The following is a 16,668-nucleotide window of genomic DNA, read 5'->3' on the forward strand; positions in this document are numbered from 1 at the left end:
GGCGCGCGCGCGCGCCCCGGTAGCCCTCCGCGCCCCCCCGGCAGCCGGGGCCGCAGCGCGCCCGCCCCCGCCGCCAGCTCGCCTCACTTATGGGTCGGAAGCGCTGCGTGGGGGAGATTGTTCCAAGATGGCGGCGGGTTGCTGCGGGGTGAAGAAGCAGAAACTGTCCAGTTCGCCCCCCTCTGGCTCGGGTGGCGGTGGTGGCGCCTCCTCCTCCTCCCACTGCAGCGGAGAGAGCCAGTGCCGGGCCGGGGAGCTGGGACTAGGAGGCGCCGGTACGCGGCTCAACGGGCTGGGAGGTCTAACCGGAGGAGGTAGTGGCAGCTGCTGTACCCTCTCTCCCCCCCAGGGCTGCAGCGGCGGCGGCGGGGGGATCTCTCTGTCGCCACCTCCGAGTTGCGGAGTGGGGACCCTACTTTCTGCCCCTGCCGCCGCCACCTCTTCCTCGCTCTCCTTATCGTCCGCCGCCTCGTCCTCATCGCCGGGCTCCCGGAAGATGGTGGTGTCAGCGGAGATGTGCTGCTTTTGCTTCGATGTGCTTTACTGTCACCTGTACGGATACCAGCAGCCCCGGACCCCTCGATTCACCAACGAGCCGTAGTGAGTACCGTGCCCTCCTCCGCCCTCTCCCTTGCGCTCGGGATGGGGCTCAGAGTTGAGGCAAAGTGCGAGTCCGCCTCCCCGCCGGCGGCTGCCCCTGCCCCTCTCGCTGCCCGAGTCCCCAGAGCCATTCGATCTAAGGCAGGGCACCCGGCGCTTTCTGCCCTCCGAGGCAAGCACCCCGCACCCGGAGCAGGGTGCTGCTGCAAGGGATGGCCCCCTGGCTCGCAGAGGTGTTCGCTTTCTCTTTGCGATAACTTTGAGGAGTTTTGACCCTTTCCTTCTCTTCTTCGCCACCCGCCACCCTGCCCCGCTTTTGCAGATCTGGATTACTCAAGATGTTGACCTCTCCTCACTTTGTTTCCATTACCCCATGTGAAAGCCCTGCCAGTATTCCCGCCCCGCATACCTTGCACATGAAGAGCTACTGTCCCATTGCTGGGTGAAAAATAGCAACTATCCAACTTCTGTTCTGCTAGTGATGGAACTTAGCTCCGGAGCTTGTAGATGGTTACCCATCTTTTCATCAGGGTTTCCTTGTTCCCTGGGGAGGAGGAAGGTTTATTTTAAAAACGCATTTTCCCTTGCTACCTATTTTTATCCGAACGTACCCATTAAAATGTGTTTCTAGTGAAGCGAGCGCACCGCCGGCTTCCTCACATTTTGAAGGGTGAGACCTTTTTTTTTTTTTTTTTTTTTTATTCCACCGTCTCATTCAAAGAGCTGTCCTCACAGAGCCACTGTCAGTTTGTACTTTAAGCGTGCGCATTCGCTTTTGTGTCGATTTCACTTTTAAGAAATCTGTTATACTCGAGGATTTGAGAAATAGTTAAACAATCCAAAAGTAAATGTGTGGGAATATTTATGGTTTCCTTCGGTTTTGTACTTTTAATCATTTTACTCTTCAAGTGTGTGGTTGAAATTGTTTAAAATAGCACTGTTACAGCTAAAAGCCAGGTTGATTCTAGTCCCTGTCCATTTGGACGTGTGGGAGATGGGGCATATGGTTTTTTTTTAATGTGTAAACTGAGTGTAAACTGACTTTTTGAGTTAAATGCTAGACAGAATGTAAAGACCAAGAGAGGGCAGAATGAGAAAAAGGGCGATTGTTTTTATTATGAGTACTTAGCATCAATAAGAAGAATAATAGAGAAAAATTTCAGTGAAACTCATTCTGAAAAGCATCAACCCTTTTTCTAGCTAAGACAAGTGTCCCTTGTCCCCTATATCGTAAATACCTGAATTGATGTTCTTTTTAAACTGCTTTTCATTTTGTGAGATTAGGGGATTGGACTGCTACTGGATAAGTAGAAACACTTTGCCTAGACTAAAAATATTAAATTGATATGTAAAGTGGAAATTACAATAAAGTGTCCCGGAAATTGTGCATTTGTATTGTTTTTCTTTGGCTTTGATGCTTTAAATATCTTTAATTTTGTGTGACTCTTCTGTGGTCTGTGCATTTTTCTTTTAGGCTCCGTTCATCTTTGGGCATTGGTTCATGAGAAATGCATGAAAGGGCATCCAGGAGGACTCTTTGTTAAATAAATTAAATATCTTTATAAATTTCATAGTGTTAATTCTAGGAACTTAAACCCTTAGTCCACACCTTTACTTAGACAAATTATTTTTTGGATAAGAAGTAAAATTCGTTTTGAAAAGACTACCATGTAAAAAATCTATGAAATCACTTATTAAATCACTTATTTGTGACTTTTCTGCCTTTTCTTGGATGTCTGTGATGTATTAAAGTTAGTCCTGGGATGATACTTAGATTGGCTCTGCAAAGTCATGGGACTGCAAAAATTCACTCCTGTTTGGTTCTTGAGCTGTTACGTGAGTTTGGCAAAGGCTGTTTTAGTATTCACGCTCCATTGCTCCAAAGCATACGAGAACACGCTTTCAGGAGGTGCTATTTTCACACATTTTAAAGTAAGTGTGGGTTAAGTGAATGACTATGACAAGAATTTTAAAAGTAAAGTGAGCTTGACCAGTTCACACAGAAAATGCTTTTGAAAATATTTTAACAGTGGCCTCTTTGCACACGTATTTAGGAACTCATATTGTTTTTTTCTCTTCTAATGTCCCAGCCACTGAACTTCTTTTTCATGGAATTAAACAGATAAAAAAGACACATTTATGATCACAATGGGTGTATTGAAATGGTTGTAGGAGAATAATAACTATTATCATTTAGCAGGCCTCGAATGTGTCATGTATTCTACAAAACAACTAATTTAGAGTAGACACTGAATATGACCAAGTGGAGAATGAAAGTTCACTTAAAGTGGACAGAGAGAGAGCTATGTCTTATTTTTGTTTATCTTAAACTCATTTTTGAAGTGTGGAAAATTCAGGAAAATGTCTTGACTATGGAGTGGAATAACTGTGATCCCTTCACAGTGCCTTAGTAACCACCACACATTTTTTTTCTGTTTTACATATTTAATAGCATTGTATACTTATTAGTGTGACTATAACAAGGTGCCATAAGATATGAATAGACATATTGGGTGTTTTTTTCCCCTCAGAGTTATTAATGTCATGTCATGAGCAGCGTATTTCAGGTCCTGTCTGTGTCCACCAGAAGATGTGCTTTTGACAATTTCAAATTCTCATGAAGAAGCACGGTGTTTTTCATCCCTTCCCAGGACCTTTCTGTCAGAATGTCTGTAACTGGTAAAATCTTTTATTGGTTCAGAATTTCTAGATTCCTCAGTTACCATTCCACTCTGAAATGTTATTAGAAATTTCAAGTGATCTATGTGTTTCAGGGTTGTGGGGGATGTCAGTATACAAACAGGCTGTATGGATACACATTCTTCACTTTTGCTGCCGTTTTTTGAGTACCTATCCCATTGCAGAGTACCTACTCCATTGCAGAGAGCATTGTACAGGCATGTTTGTCCACAGAAATAAGGTTCAAGACATGAGAAAAACATAACTTTAGGTGTATTTTACTATTCACAATCAGAGCTCTTGGATTTATACATCAGGGAGTCCAGATAGCCATTTTATAGGAACCCGTTTGCTACTACAGGTCTAAAGGGATGCACTGTGCCAGGTGTTGAGCCAGTTAGACTCCAGAGCAGTTGCTCTCAACCTTGGCTGCACATTAGAATCACTGGGAAGCTATTAAAAATATGGATGCCTGGCTCCCAGCCCCAGGGATTCCGATTTAGATGGGGCCTGGGAACTAGGATTTTTAAAAGCTCCGCAGGTGATTTTAATGGCAGCCGAGATATGTTATATAATATACGGTTTTATTCTACTAGGGCTTTCGAGATTCTGACTAATTTGGTCTGGGGTGGTGTCTTGGAATTCGTATTTAATAAACACCCTGGGTAATTTTGGTAAGCAGCTGATTTGGGAAACACTTGCAATGTGGTCTGCAGAAGATGACACCTGGGAACTTGTTAGAAATGCAGGCTCTCAGTCCTCACCTCCGACCTGCTGAATTAGAATCTGCATTTCAACAAGCTCCCCAGGTGATTCTTTTGCACATTAAAGTTTGAGAAGGACTAGGTCTCAAACTTTAGGGTACATCATAATCTCCTGTAGTGCTTGTTAAAACACAAATTGCTGGGCTCCATTCCCACAGTTTTTGATTCGGCCGGTCTGGGGTGGGGCCGTTAATTTGCATTTCTAACAAGTTCCCTGGTGATCCTGATACTACAGTTCCCAGGACCACACGTTGAGAACCACTGGGCTAGAGAGAAGTGAGGACCTGAATAAGTACTTGAGGGACTGTAACAGCGTGGCAGATTTTGCTGCTGGTTTAAAATTTCTTGCTTCTATGCCACTATCATTTTCATTCTAACTTAGTATCTGGGAGATTGAGTGCTGTGCAGAGTATAAGAGTCTGAGGTTCTTGGGATGGTTTCAGGAGATGACTCTTGGAAACCTTTGGTATGATTTTAGATCCTTTTTTCAGAAATTGTTAAATGTGAGGGGTTCATTTTAGGAGTTAAGCAGCACAAATATATCTTAAAGTGAGTTGTATTGATTTTAATAGGTAAAGCCCCCATTTGCTCCTATAAAAATGCTTTTATGATTACCTTACTAAATAACATGTTGTAATAAGTTTTTAAAAGCTTTTATTTATGCTTGTGCTTGCTGGATTTCATTTTAAGAATTTCTCTTATTAGCAAAGAAATATAAAAGGATACTGCTAAGGCACTGGGATTGTTTAGTTTTATATCTTTAATGCTATGTTGCATGTCATATCCCATGAACTTTTTATTTTAAACATCTTACCACCTTTGAAATTAATGCAATACTACATTTTGTATAGATCATAGTACATAGAAGATACTTTACTATTAAGCATCAATAAATGTGGTTTTCTATTGGATTTCTATTTCTAAAATGTATTTTTTAAAAATTCGCTGTTGGACATGCAGATTTTGAGAGACTCCAGTCAGGTGTTTGAATAATTAACTCTTTCTTGTCTTGCCACAGTGGCTAAATTACTATTTTTCAGCGTGTTTGGGGGGAATTGGATGTGTTAGAGTAGGCACTTTGTTTCATCATAACAGTACCAATCCTATTGTACTATCAAAAAGATGATTTGATAATGCAGCTCAGGTTAAAGTGCTATTAAATCAACATTTTAAACATAAGCTATTATATTTCTATTATGTCATTTTTGATGAAGACTGACCAGAATAGCCAGAAAATGTATCTGTCTATCACAGATGATGCTTCTAGGTCATGACAGATTTCCTTATGTAATGATTTCCTAACATAATGGTACTAACTTCCATTCTCTGGTCATCATGTGTAGTTTTTCTTAAAGAAAGACATTGTCCGAAAAATTGTTGAGCCTTTTTATAGGTATAATGTGGTTGTTTTTCAACAATGTTGATTTCATTGGAAGACAAACGATGTCCTGTCTTACTCATAGAGAAGGCAGGCATGTCCCCAGTTCTCATTTATGCTGTAAAAACTGTCAGTGACTGAAATGGAAGGATGTAGAAATATAATTTACAAAATTATTTTTATATCTGTATATAAAGGTGTATGTAGGACAAGGTATATTTAGTTAAAAAAAAATGCAGTGCTTATTTTACCTTCTCCCCCATATGGCCAAAGAGAGTGATAATCTAGCACATAAGTTTTCTTGCTTATGAATTGTGTTTATGCTGTGTTTAGGTTCCAGTTAGTGGGTGGCAGCCAAGAAGGAATCTCTGCTGGGATCCCTCAGTCCAATGGGAAGAAAGGCCACTACTAAAAAAGTGAAAAATGCTCTGTTAATCCATGCATGAGTTGTTTTTCTAAGTATGTGTTTCTCAGAAACATACTAACATTCACATTGTTGTCTCTTAAAAACTGTACACTTTTTGAAACTGAATTTGTGTTATAAATACAAAAACCCTTTACTACAGTGGATCATATTTTTGAAGTCAGTTGAACTTCCCATTTATAGATAATTTTACTTTTTGCAAATGTATATGTTATGTGTGAAACACTAAAATTTATGTAATGAGATTAAAGTTCCCAAGTTTTCCTGATTTCAATAGGCGTTATTCTGTTCTCTCAACATCACACATGCTTGCCTGTTTTAAAGCAGCACAATGACCAGGGCTTTTACATTTAAATTTTCTTAAATAGTCTCTTTTTCAAACTTGTGTAATAATGTCTCTTTTTGATACTTTTTGAATCAATTAAGCTAAGTAAGTGAGGACCAGAAGTAAAACCCAGCAGCTGCCAAGAACGGACCTTCAATGTGTAAGCTGTCTTTCCACAATCAGTAATTGGGCAGTTACTCATAAGACACTGGAGACAGTGTGGGAAGCCAGTGGTTGTGTAGGTGGGAAGAGTAGATTTGCAGCAGTAAACTTAGAGTCGAGCTTCTATAGTTAGTGTTGCTAAGAGCAAAAATGACCCCAAGCTTATGTAGTATAAACAAAAGAACCCAAAGGAAGAAGTATGGTGTAACAGTATAGTTGGTTGGGTGGAGCATATTTTATGTTTGATACAACTATAGGTGGCATCTTTTGTATGAAGTGTGGGTGTATTTTCTACAGCTCTTAATGTATCATACTTTCAAACTTGTTCAACCTTAAAAATATTAGTGTTGCATAGCTGAGTGGAAATTATATGTCACTGGAATTTTAAAGCATATACATTATGCTGAGTTCCATGGTTGAAAATGACAGAAGTAGAAGAAATAGTTCTATCCTCACAGAGCTTAGAGTCTTGTTCTAGATATTTGAAATATCAATGTTGCTTAAAATATCAAAGTTGCTTTGGTATCAACATTGCTTAAAATACTTACAAAGCAATAGATATGTGATTATAGATTAATAAGATACAGATAAAATACATAAGCATGGAAATGACATGGAATAAAGGAGTGAGTGGTTAGGAAGAAGGCTTTTGGGATGGGATAACTTGAGCCAAGTTTTTAAATGGAAAAGGTAAAGAGATTATTGGTGAAGAGTCTGTGTGACCAGTAGATCTTGAAGTCTTACTTGGTTGTTCTCAAACCAGTTGTTGTCACCACCACACCCCTTGCACAGTACTTGGGGATTCCCAGCAGCTGTCTTCAGTCAGCAACTTGCACTCTCAGCATTCTTCATACCACTCCCCTTGCGCTGGCCTCTAAGATCATAAAACTTCAGGGAAATTAAAAGTAGCGTTTGTGTTGGGAACCCTCTGGGAAGGCTAAATAAGAGATTTTTGCATCCGATTATAATTCTTGTATTAGGAAGAGACCAGTATTTGCAGAAGGGTCCTCTAAAATGTAAGATGAATTGGAAGAAGAGTCAAGGTAAGGGAGACCAGCTAGGCTTAAGGTTATGAGGGCTTTAGGAAAACATATACTGGAAACTGGGAAGCCATCCCAGGGGCAGAGTTCGTGAATATGGAATGTTGCAAAATTAAGAGTTGGAAGAAGTTATCAGCATATGCAGGGACTCGTACTGTAGGGCCAGGTTTTGTGTAGGAGGGTAAAGATTGCAGCTCACCTGTTTTTTGGCTTCCATCATTGCCTCCTCTTGGCTCTGTGCCTAGCTATTCTTGTGCTCAGGAAAAGTTTGTTAAACAGCTCTGTTAGAATGGCCATGAAATTTGATAACAAGTGTAAGAACTCTCCCTCTCTTCACCTATTCCCAACTGTATTTAATTGGGGAGAAAGGAGAAGGAATGTTGGTTTATAGAATTTGGATCAAGTATAAAGATAGCTGGGATAGCTTTTGGATGAGGACCTGAAATTAGGTAACTGCATGTGAAGAAAGAGGCATTTCAGATGAAAAAAGAAAAAAAAAAAAAAAAACAAATTTCCATTGCTGGGGGAAGTGAAAGGAGGCAAGGCTTTGAACATGATTCAGAGTTTATAAGCCTGGGGAATCAGGAGGATGGTGGTTCACTAAAAAACATGGGGGGGAAATGGGAAGAAACAAATGGTTGGGCAGGTGATTAGATTTCTTAATATGCATAGTTCCATGTGTTGGCTGTTATCAAATGTCATTTCTTTTTGAATTAGCAGAACCACAGAACAGAGACAGAACGATGTTTTGGTTGGTCTCTTGGGATCACCTCAGCCCTCCTATCCACCAGTTGTGACTTTGTACTCTTCAGATGGGTAGAGATCAGTGACGGTTTTCAGCTTTGTATTGCTAGTAAAAATACCTGGCAGAATGTCAGGTTTCCCTAATGTTGATTTATACATTTTCTCAGTCTTCAGGCTTATCAATTTGTAAAGCAGTCAGTGATTCTTATATTTCCTTATTTGTATGCCGTAGCTCAGCCTTCAGCAAAATAGAGCCTTGTGGAAGACCAACTCAGGAACTTGTAGTTTCAGAACTTAAAGGAAATTTCTGAAGGACTGTAAGTGCTGGTTGGTACTAGATTCTGGGTTCTGTGCCTCAAGCATAGAAAATGAAATAGATTGAATCAAGCAGGATTTGTTTTGCAGCTTTGTTTAACAATGAAGTTTGGATGTTATCAATTGACAGGATAAGCCATATTGCTGTATGATCTTTGTGATCCTCAGTGGATGGGCAAATGTGAAAAGTTCTGCTTCAGTCCAGGCCTACTAATATTAGTTTTTTTCAATAAGGTCTGTGATAGTCTTGATGATTCTTGCCTTTCCCCTATCTGTTTCATTTTACAGATAATCTACACTGTGACCCAAAGCCACATGCAATGCTGGGAGAGTACACTTGACTGTATTATGCAATATCCTGCCAGAAGATGCTGACCAGCTCTCTAGTAATGGAAAGTAGTGTGATTGACTTAACAGCCTATATAGTTCTCCTTGCCATTCCATACACTTTCAATGTGATCTGTAAGCATATGACACAGTTCTAGTAACATATCTTCTGTTAGGACCTTGGATTGCTGCAAGGTGGTAACATCAGATTCTCTACTTTGTTTCTGGTATTAGTGATCTTTGAGTCATTCTTACAGAATGGAATCTATGAAAGATTGGTTTTGGTGCTGTCAGCCAAGGGATCCCACAGCATTGTTTGTGCCTCAAAGAAATGCTCATATGCTAGTCACCTTAGTTTTCTTTTCTGTGACATCATAATGGCTTATAGTAGCCTAACAGTCACCCAGTTAGGTATAGGTGGTTTGGGTACAAATAAGTTATATAGCTAGTAAAACTTGCGCCTCACTACATACTTCATTGTATTAAGGCAGATTCCCTGCGTATGCTGATTTTGAACAACAGTGAAATAAGCGTTTAGATGATGGGTGCTTTTTGCATCTTTTTTATACGGTAAGTAGAAGATTGTGTTGGTGATTTATTCACTAAAGAAGAATCTCACGAAATCTTCTGACCTTTTTCCAGGTTAGACACATTTCATGAATTTCCCCATGATAAAAACAAACATTTAAAAGAAAACCTTGCCACAGCTTTTTCTGCATTAAAACAAAACAAATAAAAAATTTGTTACCTATCTTGGCCAGGTACTTGATTTTGTGGAATAGCTCTTTGATGTTAGGAGTGGGTATGGGGTAGTCAGTGGTTAAAATTTTCTGTTTAGTTCATAGATCCATCTACCCCTGCACTTTTCTACTTATTAGTTCAAAAAACCCTTACAAGAACAAATAGGAATGATACTGCTTCTCTTTCTTTGACACTAATGAGGTGATATGTGGTGTGTTTTACTCCACAAACTCCTCCAGCTGTTGCCCTGTGTAGCAAGTTGTTTTGCAGAAATTTACTCTTTCACACTGAAAGCACTAGCTATATGGAGAAAGAGTCACAGAAGGCTGTGGGCACTTGGGAGAAAAATGAATTGTAGACAGTTGGGTGAAGCCTGGATTCAGAGCAGAAAAGGGAGACTGAACACGTGGTCAGGAGCAGGAGTGCTCCAAGAGGCATGTTTTATGTTATACAAATCTAGATGTCCCTTCTTTAGGACCAATGGCCATGACACTCTTGTTTAAAAAAACAAACCAAAAACCAATTATTCCTAGCAGAAACACATGCACTGCATGAGGTTTAGTAATATAAGAGAATCTGCTATGGGTCCTCTGAGTACTTCCAAGAGACCACATTGGAAATTATTCAAACAGTGTCGTCAGAATGAGGCTTCTACATAAGTTTGGAAGCTTTAGTCTATCCTAAACAAGTAGCTTTAGTCTATCCTAAACAGCATAAATGTAGCCACTCTCTGGTCATTATCCTTCTTATTTTTCTTGACTAGTCTATGAACATAGTTATGAATCCACAGGCATTTAGATATATCTTAATGTTAGGCCTGTGTATTTATGTATTAATAGTCTCTACTTAGACGGATGAAGTTTCTTTTACATTCTCACGGATAACTAGAGTGTCAGCCATTTTTAGTTAATCAGTTTCTCGTTAATCATATACATGTATGCTGATTTTAGGTTGTTTGTTTTACTTATTTTTTTCTTTTTTTATTGTAAAAAGCATTATCTACACTGTTAAATTTTTAAGTGTACGGTACAGTATCGTTAACTGTAAGCACAATGTTTAGTTTATTTTTAAAGGTGCATAATAGTCACTCTACCTAAAGCAACTCATTCTTCATAGGAATTTTGGAGTCCTTTAAAAATTAATGTTGCAAACATGTATTAGAGATGTACAAAGCCTATTTCCAAGAGAGCCTAATTTCAGCTTTCAGGTATTTATTTTTTTTAACTTATTGAAAATTATGAATAAACTAGATTAAAAGCATTGGAGTCAAAAATAACCATTTTTAATGTGTTTGAAACTAGTAGAATTTCAGTTAGTATTTGACCTTGCACTTATCATTTGCTTCATTAGTAAACTTAGTACTTTATTTGAAAGTAACTTAATAGTAACTTATTTGAAAGGAACTTAACTTTCTAGCTTTTCGTTTAGGTTATTCTCATCCTCTGTTCTTTAGGAATTTCTGGTGAATTTACTACTAATAATATACGGAAATATCTTTGACAGGTAGGAGCTTTGCCTCCACCCACTTTTAAAGGTGGAAGGACTAAGGCATTAAAAGAGAACAGTAGTTTTGACAGTTTTCTGAGGAATATTTCTTAAGAAATGTATTTTCTAGAGAGGTGGAAAATTGGAAGATAAATTGCATAATGAGATATAAGTAAGGCCTTTAAGACCATATGTGTATATATGAACCACTTTAGTTAATCACTTCTTGAAATTGCTTCTTATAGTGTACACACTTGTTTCTAATGAAAAGTTCATATCTAAGTGTGGCACTGGCATCTGTGAAATAATTGCTATGGTCAAGTCATGGGTCTTGAAAGTTGTTTGTTTTCCCTGTTGTCTACACAATCAGTATGAAGTTCTTTATCATTAGCAAGGGTGCAGACATTTTTTAAATATCACCACGGAGTTGTAATGCACCAATTTGGATTTTGGAAGCAGTTCTTTCATTTAGAGATGGCTTTGCAGTTCTAAATAAGAAAGTAGAATTTCCACCATGATTATTCCTTCACTTATAGACTTTCAAAATGAATATTTGTCCAAGCCTCAAGATTTAATTTGCCAGTATTATCTTAAGACAGTGTGTTTTACATCAACACCTATCTCTTATTCTAAGGTAGTACTGTTCTTCATTTTATGGCTAGTTGTAATATTTCAGTTCAAGTAATACAGTGGGCAGAACACTGTGCTAGGTTCCTTTTTGGGTACGTGTGAGAGGAGGTCTATAAAATAGGCACAAGCCATGCTTCTTGTCCTTTAAAAGCTTGCAGTCAAATTGAGTAGATAAGATTCGTGAAACAATGAGGTCACATATGATTCAACAGCTGACTGAGTGATGGAGACAGTGAGGTCTGTAGGAGTTTGGGCAGACTATTGTGGGCTGGGGTTGTAAAGGAGGGCCTCATGGGCAAAGCAGGATTCAGGCTGGGTAGAACTTTCATAGATGGAAAAGCATTCTAGACGGGGAAACAACTTAAAGATGCAGAGGTCAGAGTGAACATTATACAGTGGTCAGTGGGTACCAATCAAAGGTAGATTGAAGTAAGGGAGAACCTAGCAAGAAAGGGGACCTGCCAGGAGACTGTAGCTGTAATTCAGACACTGGTAAATAATTATAGAAGGATTGTGTACTAATTATTGAATGATGTCATTTACGGAATTAGCTTAAACATAGATTAGTCTAATGGGCGTGTTCCTTATGGTTCTTAACATGCCCTATTTAAGAATGCTACAACTCTAAGACGATATGAGCAAATTTTGTAAAAGTTTTATACTATTATTTGGAAACAAAATTTTAAAATAGATTCCTAAATCACAGTAGAGCAGCATATTTTTATTTTATATTGAGCAATATTTACTCTTCAAAAAAGAAGCAAAATTCTCAGTCTTTTAGCTGATGATTTGTCTTTAATTATATTAAGACGAGTTTAGAACCTAAAATTTATATTTCAGTGATTACTGTAAAATTTTTATTTTATTTTATTTTAGTGACTCCCTTCCTTTATTCCCCACAATATGTTTCAGAACATAAGGAAATTATTTTCCAAATATGGGAACAATCTCTGACAGGTTCTAACCACATAAGCATGAACATTGTGTCAGCATATTTGGGAAATAAAAAATTACACCATCATAATGTTCACTAAAAGTGTTCTCTATGTAGGATGTTTAAAATAAATTAACTCTCCTTTATGTCATAGTCTAGAATTATGAATAATCTGTAATTTGAATTTTATATTACTACAATGAGGTGAAGAAATACCAGATGTTAGAATATAGTGGTAGTGAAGTATTTTTGAATAAAACTTGATGGAGAAGAGATGGATATTGACCTGTATAGTGATTATAGACCCCTGCCACATAATTGGATAGGAGGCCAAGTGGAATTCAACAGTTCTGCGTACAGACCACACAAAGGTCCCTGGTCACTCACAATATGCGTAAATCTTTATTGACAAAGATGGATGATCTCCTCAGGGGAGTGGGAAGTAATTTTGTTTATATAGGGTTGAACTGTTTAAATGCGAACTTCTTTTTTCACAGGTTTCAAATGATGTACATCTTAAATAGGCAGTGACCTCCATGGTGTAGAGCACGATCAGGGAAAAAAGTCAGTGATTTTCCATTTTGTCTGTGGCAAGAGAACAAGCATATCCTATTTTAAAATAAAAAAAAATGGGTGTGGGTCTAATGGGTCCTGGTTTCTGTCTTCATTGGGCTGCTTTTAGAACCTTTACTTGTGTTTATTTCAGTTCAGTCTAGAGAAATTCAGTTCAGTTCTTACAGAAGAGGAGTGGTTTAGCCTTGAAGCTTTTTTCACTTTCATGAAGAGTTATAATTATTCACCATCTCATAATAACCTTTTATTAACCCTTTCCTAACTTAAATACTTTGTACCAGCCCATCATGGCCTCTGGTGCTTTCATTTTCTCAGAATTGTCTATTTGAATACTTTTCACTCCTGATCTCTCCCACCCCAAGTTTGGAGTATAAATCTAGGAAGCTCCTTCTCTTCCCCTTCCTCAACATAATTTCTCTCTGGAGCTTTGTCATTTTCCAGAGCAGTAGTCTTGAATGTCTGAAGTCTTGGTAGCACCTACATTATAGAATTTTTGCCATTTGAATTTACCACTTTGCATTATCTAGAAAGTTATTTACTGGTCCTTCTGGTTTTCTATTTTGGAGAGGTGGTAGAGTGATGGGAGTGGGGAGGTTGTAAATTTCTGACTTTCAAGTTTTTTTGAACAATGGATTTGAGTATCTAAAGGAATGTGTAAAACACTGTTAACTGGATCAATTTTGAATTCAGGGCAGTACAAATGTGTAAGGTTTGTAGAATTTTTTCTAGGAAGTTTTTAAAGCAGAGAATAGGTGAGATGTTCCATCATACTCCTTCCTGTGCCTTACCTGGAAGTGGGTATCTTTTTCTCTATGTGTATAACTGAAATCATAAGATCATTGTGGATTTCTTTAATATTGTTTATTATTTGGGGACTGACATGGCTATATGTAGTTGTATGCAGGAGGGTAAGAATATGTGTTTATGGTTCTCAATGAGGGATGGCATAAGCTTTAATCTCCTGCTTATCTTTTACTCAGTGCTTCCATTCCTATGGAAGATTGGAATGCTTGGAAAATTATTTGGTACTATTTATTTCTTCCTTTTCTTTCTTTTTTTTTTTTTTTTTAAAGATGACCGGTAAGGGGATCTCAACCCTTGGCTTGGTGTTGTCAGCACCACGCTCAGCCAGTGAGCAAACCGGCCATCCCTATATAGGATCCGAACCCGTGGCCTTGGTGTTATCAGCACCGCACTCTACTGAGTGAGCCACGGGCTGGCCCTATTTCTTCCTTTTCTACTGTTTTTAAACTATTGGTTCCTGTATGTTTACAAAAATGCTTCTTTGTTTCCTAATATGTCTACAGTCAGGGGGTTTTTAATCCAGTAGCTAAGAATGGATTTTAAGGGCTTGGCAAACATAGTGAAATTTTATGCAAAATTTTTAGTATAAGTGCATTTTACAGATTAGAAGTTTCATATCTTTCATCAGGTTTTCATAGAAGCTTTCAATAGTGCTGGTTTCTTAACTATATCCAAAGATTATCAACATTGGTTCAAAGATTATCAACTAACATTGGCTGGGAAAGTCTAAGTCTGCTTCTCAACCTAGGGCATTACTTCACCCCCCCCAAAAAAAATCTATCCTTCAACACTAGATGAGGACCCTCTGACTGTAGACATATTAAGAAAGAAGCATTTATCTAAACATATTGGAACCTAGAGCTACATGGTCATGTGCTAGAGGATAAATAAAGCCATGGGGTAAACATAGTGTCTCTTCTTAGAGTGTCACTTTTTCAGAATTAAAACTTAGAATGTAAATTTGATATTGAAACAAACACAGGTATGTTATAATGTAGAATGTAAAGTTCACAAAGATAAAGCATGAGACTACAAAGAAATTTGCCGTTTGTGATGGGCCACTTAACAGTGATTCTCCTTAATTTCTACTCATTCATACCTTTAATCTCCTTTGCCCATGGTCTGCTTCAGTTGAAAAGTTTGAAAAGTCTAGTCTAATGATCTATTGGCTCAGTGATTGTGGATCAATGCAAATTCTGTGTTAGAAACAGATGAGCATATCACAGATAAGAGATAACTGCAATAGAAAACATTTCCACAGTGCACTCACTAATTCACCGTTATGTTATTGTCACACTTGGAATATCTTCCATTTGATGAACAAAAGGAGTATCTTTCGACCTGAATAGATATTTCTCCAAAGAAAACATACACATGGCCAACAGGTATAAGAAAAGGGGCTCAACGTCACTAATCATCAGGAAAATGCAAATCAAAACCACATTGAGATATCACCTCACACCTGTTAGGATGGCTGTTATCAAAAAGACAAGAGATAACAAGTGTTTACGAGGATGTGGAGAAAAGGGAACCCTTGTACACTGTTGGTGGGAATATAAATTGGTACAGCTATTGTGGAAAACAGTATGGAGGTTCCTCAGAAACTTAAAAATAGAATTACTGTACAATCAAGCAGTCCCACTTCTGGGTATATATCCAGACTAAATGAAATCAGTAGCATGAAGAAATAACCTGCACTCCTATGTTCACTGTAGCATTATTCAGAGTAGCTGAGATAAGAACCTAATTGTTTATTGACAGAAGCATTAATAAAGAAATTGTGTGTGAGTGTGTGTGTGTGTGTGTGTGTACGTACACACACGCACACATATATATGTATGTAAAGGGAAATCTTGCCATTTGCAGTAATATGGATGAACCTGGAGAACATTATGCTAAGTTAAGTAAGCCTGATACAGAAAGGCAAATACTGTATGATCTCACTTATATGTGGAGTCTAAAAAAGTTGAACTCATAGAAACAGAGTAGAATGGTGGTTGCCAGGGTCTGGGGGGTGAGGGAAATGGGGAGATGTTGATCAGAGGGTACATACTTTCAGTCAGAAGATGAACAAGTTTTGGGGATCTAATATGCAGAATGGGTGGTGATGGGCGTGTTAATCTGTGATAATCGTTCCACATTACACAGTGTATACATAAATTATCACGCTGTATACTTCTAATATATAAAATCTTTGTTTTTCAATTAAATATTTTTAAAAAGAATACCTTTCTTTGTTTTTATGGGAATTACTGGTATATCTGTTTTCACATTAATATAATTTAGATGAAGAAAAAGAGATTCAAAGAAGCCTGACCCAAGGGATTATAAGTTATCTTTGAAAGTGCAAATACTATTTTAGCATGTAATTTTCCTCATAAAGTGTTTTATGGCAGATTCGTTTATTTAATACATCTGAGTTGAAGCTGAATTCAACACATTAGTCTTTAATTTATTCAAAATTAAAATCTTTCATACATTGTTGGTGGGAATGCAAAATGGTGCAACCCCTATGGAAAATGGTTTGGAGGTTCCTCAAACAGCTGAAGATAGATCTACCATACGACCCAGCTATCCCACTGCTGGGAATATATCCAAAGGAATGGAAATCATCAAGTCGAAGGTATACTTGTTTCCCAATGTTCATTGCAGCACTCTTCACAATAGCCAAGAGCTGAAATCAGCGCAAGTGTCCATCATTGGATGAGTGGATACGGAAAATGTGGTATATCTACACAATGGA

At 38.2% G+C, this 16,668-nt stretch overlaps 1 protein-coding gene across 2 annotated transcripts in view; it reads left to right on the forward strand.

Moving 5' to 3' along the window:
• The first annotated feature begins 9 nt into the window (after window positions 1-9).
• AMMECR1 (Alport syndrome, mental retardation, midface hypoplasia and elliptocytosis chromosomal region gene 1) overlaps window positions 10-16,668 on the forward strand; it is a 115,287-nt gene continuing 98,628 nt past the window's right edge. Inside the window, exon 1 of one of the 2 annotated variants that reach the window (XM_008580100.1) lies at window positions 10-600. In XM_008580100.1, coding sequence (XP_008578322.1) covers window positions 128-600 — 473 coding nt within the window. In that variant the 5' untranslated portion in view covers window positions 10-127. The remainder of the gene's footprint in view (window positions 601-16,668) is intronic. The other variant, XM_008580101.1, reaches the window with a different exon arrangement.

The sequence above is a fragment of the Galeopterus variegatus genome, unplaced genomic scaffold (genome assembly GCF_000696425.1).
Source record: "Galeopterus variegatus unplaced genomic scaffold, G_variegatus-3.0.2 Scaffold2018, whole genome shotgun sequence".
Taxonomy (NCBI): Eukaryota; Metazoa; Chordata; class Mammalia; order Dermoptera; family Cynocephalidae; genus Galeopterus; species Galeopterus variegatus.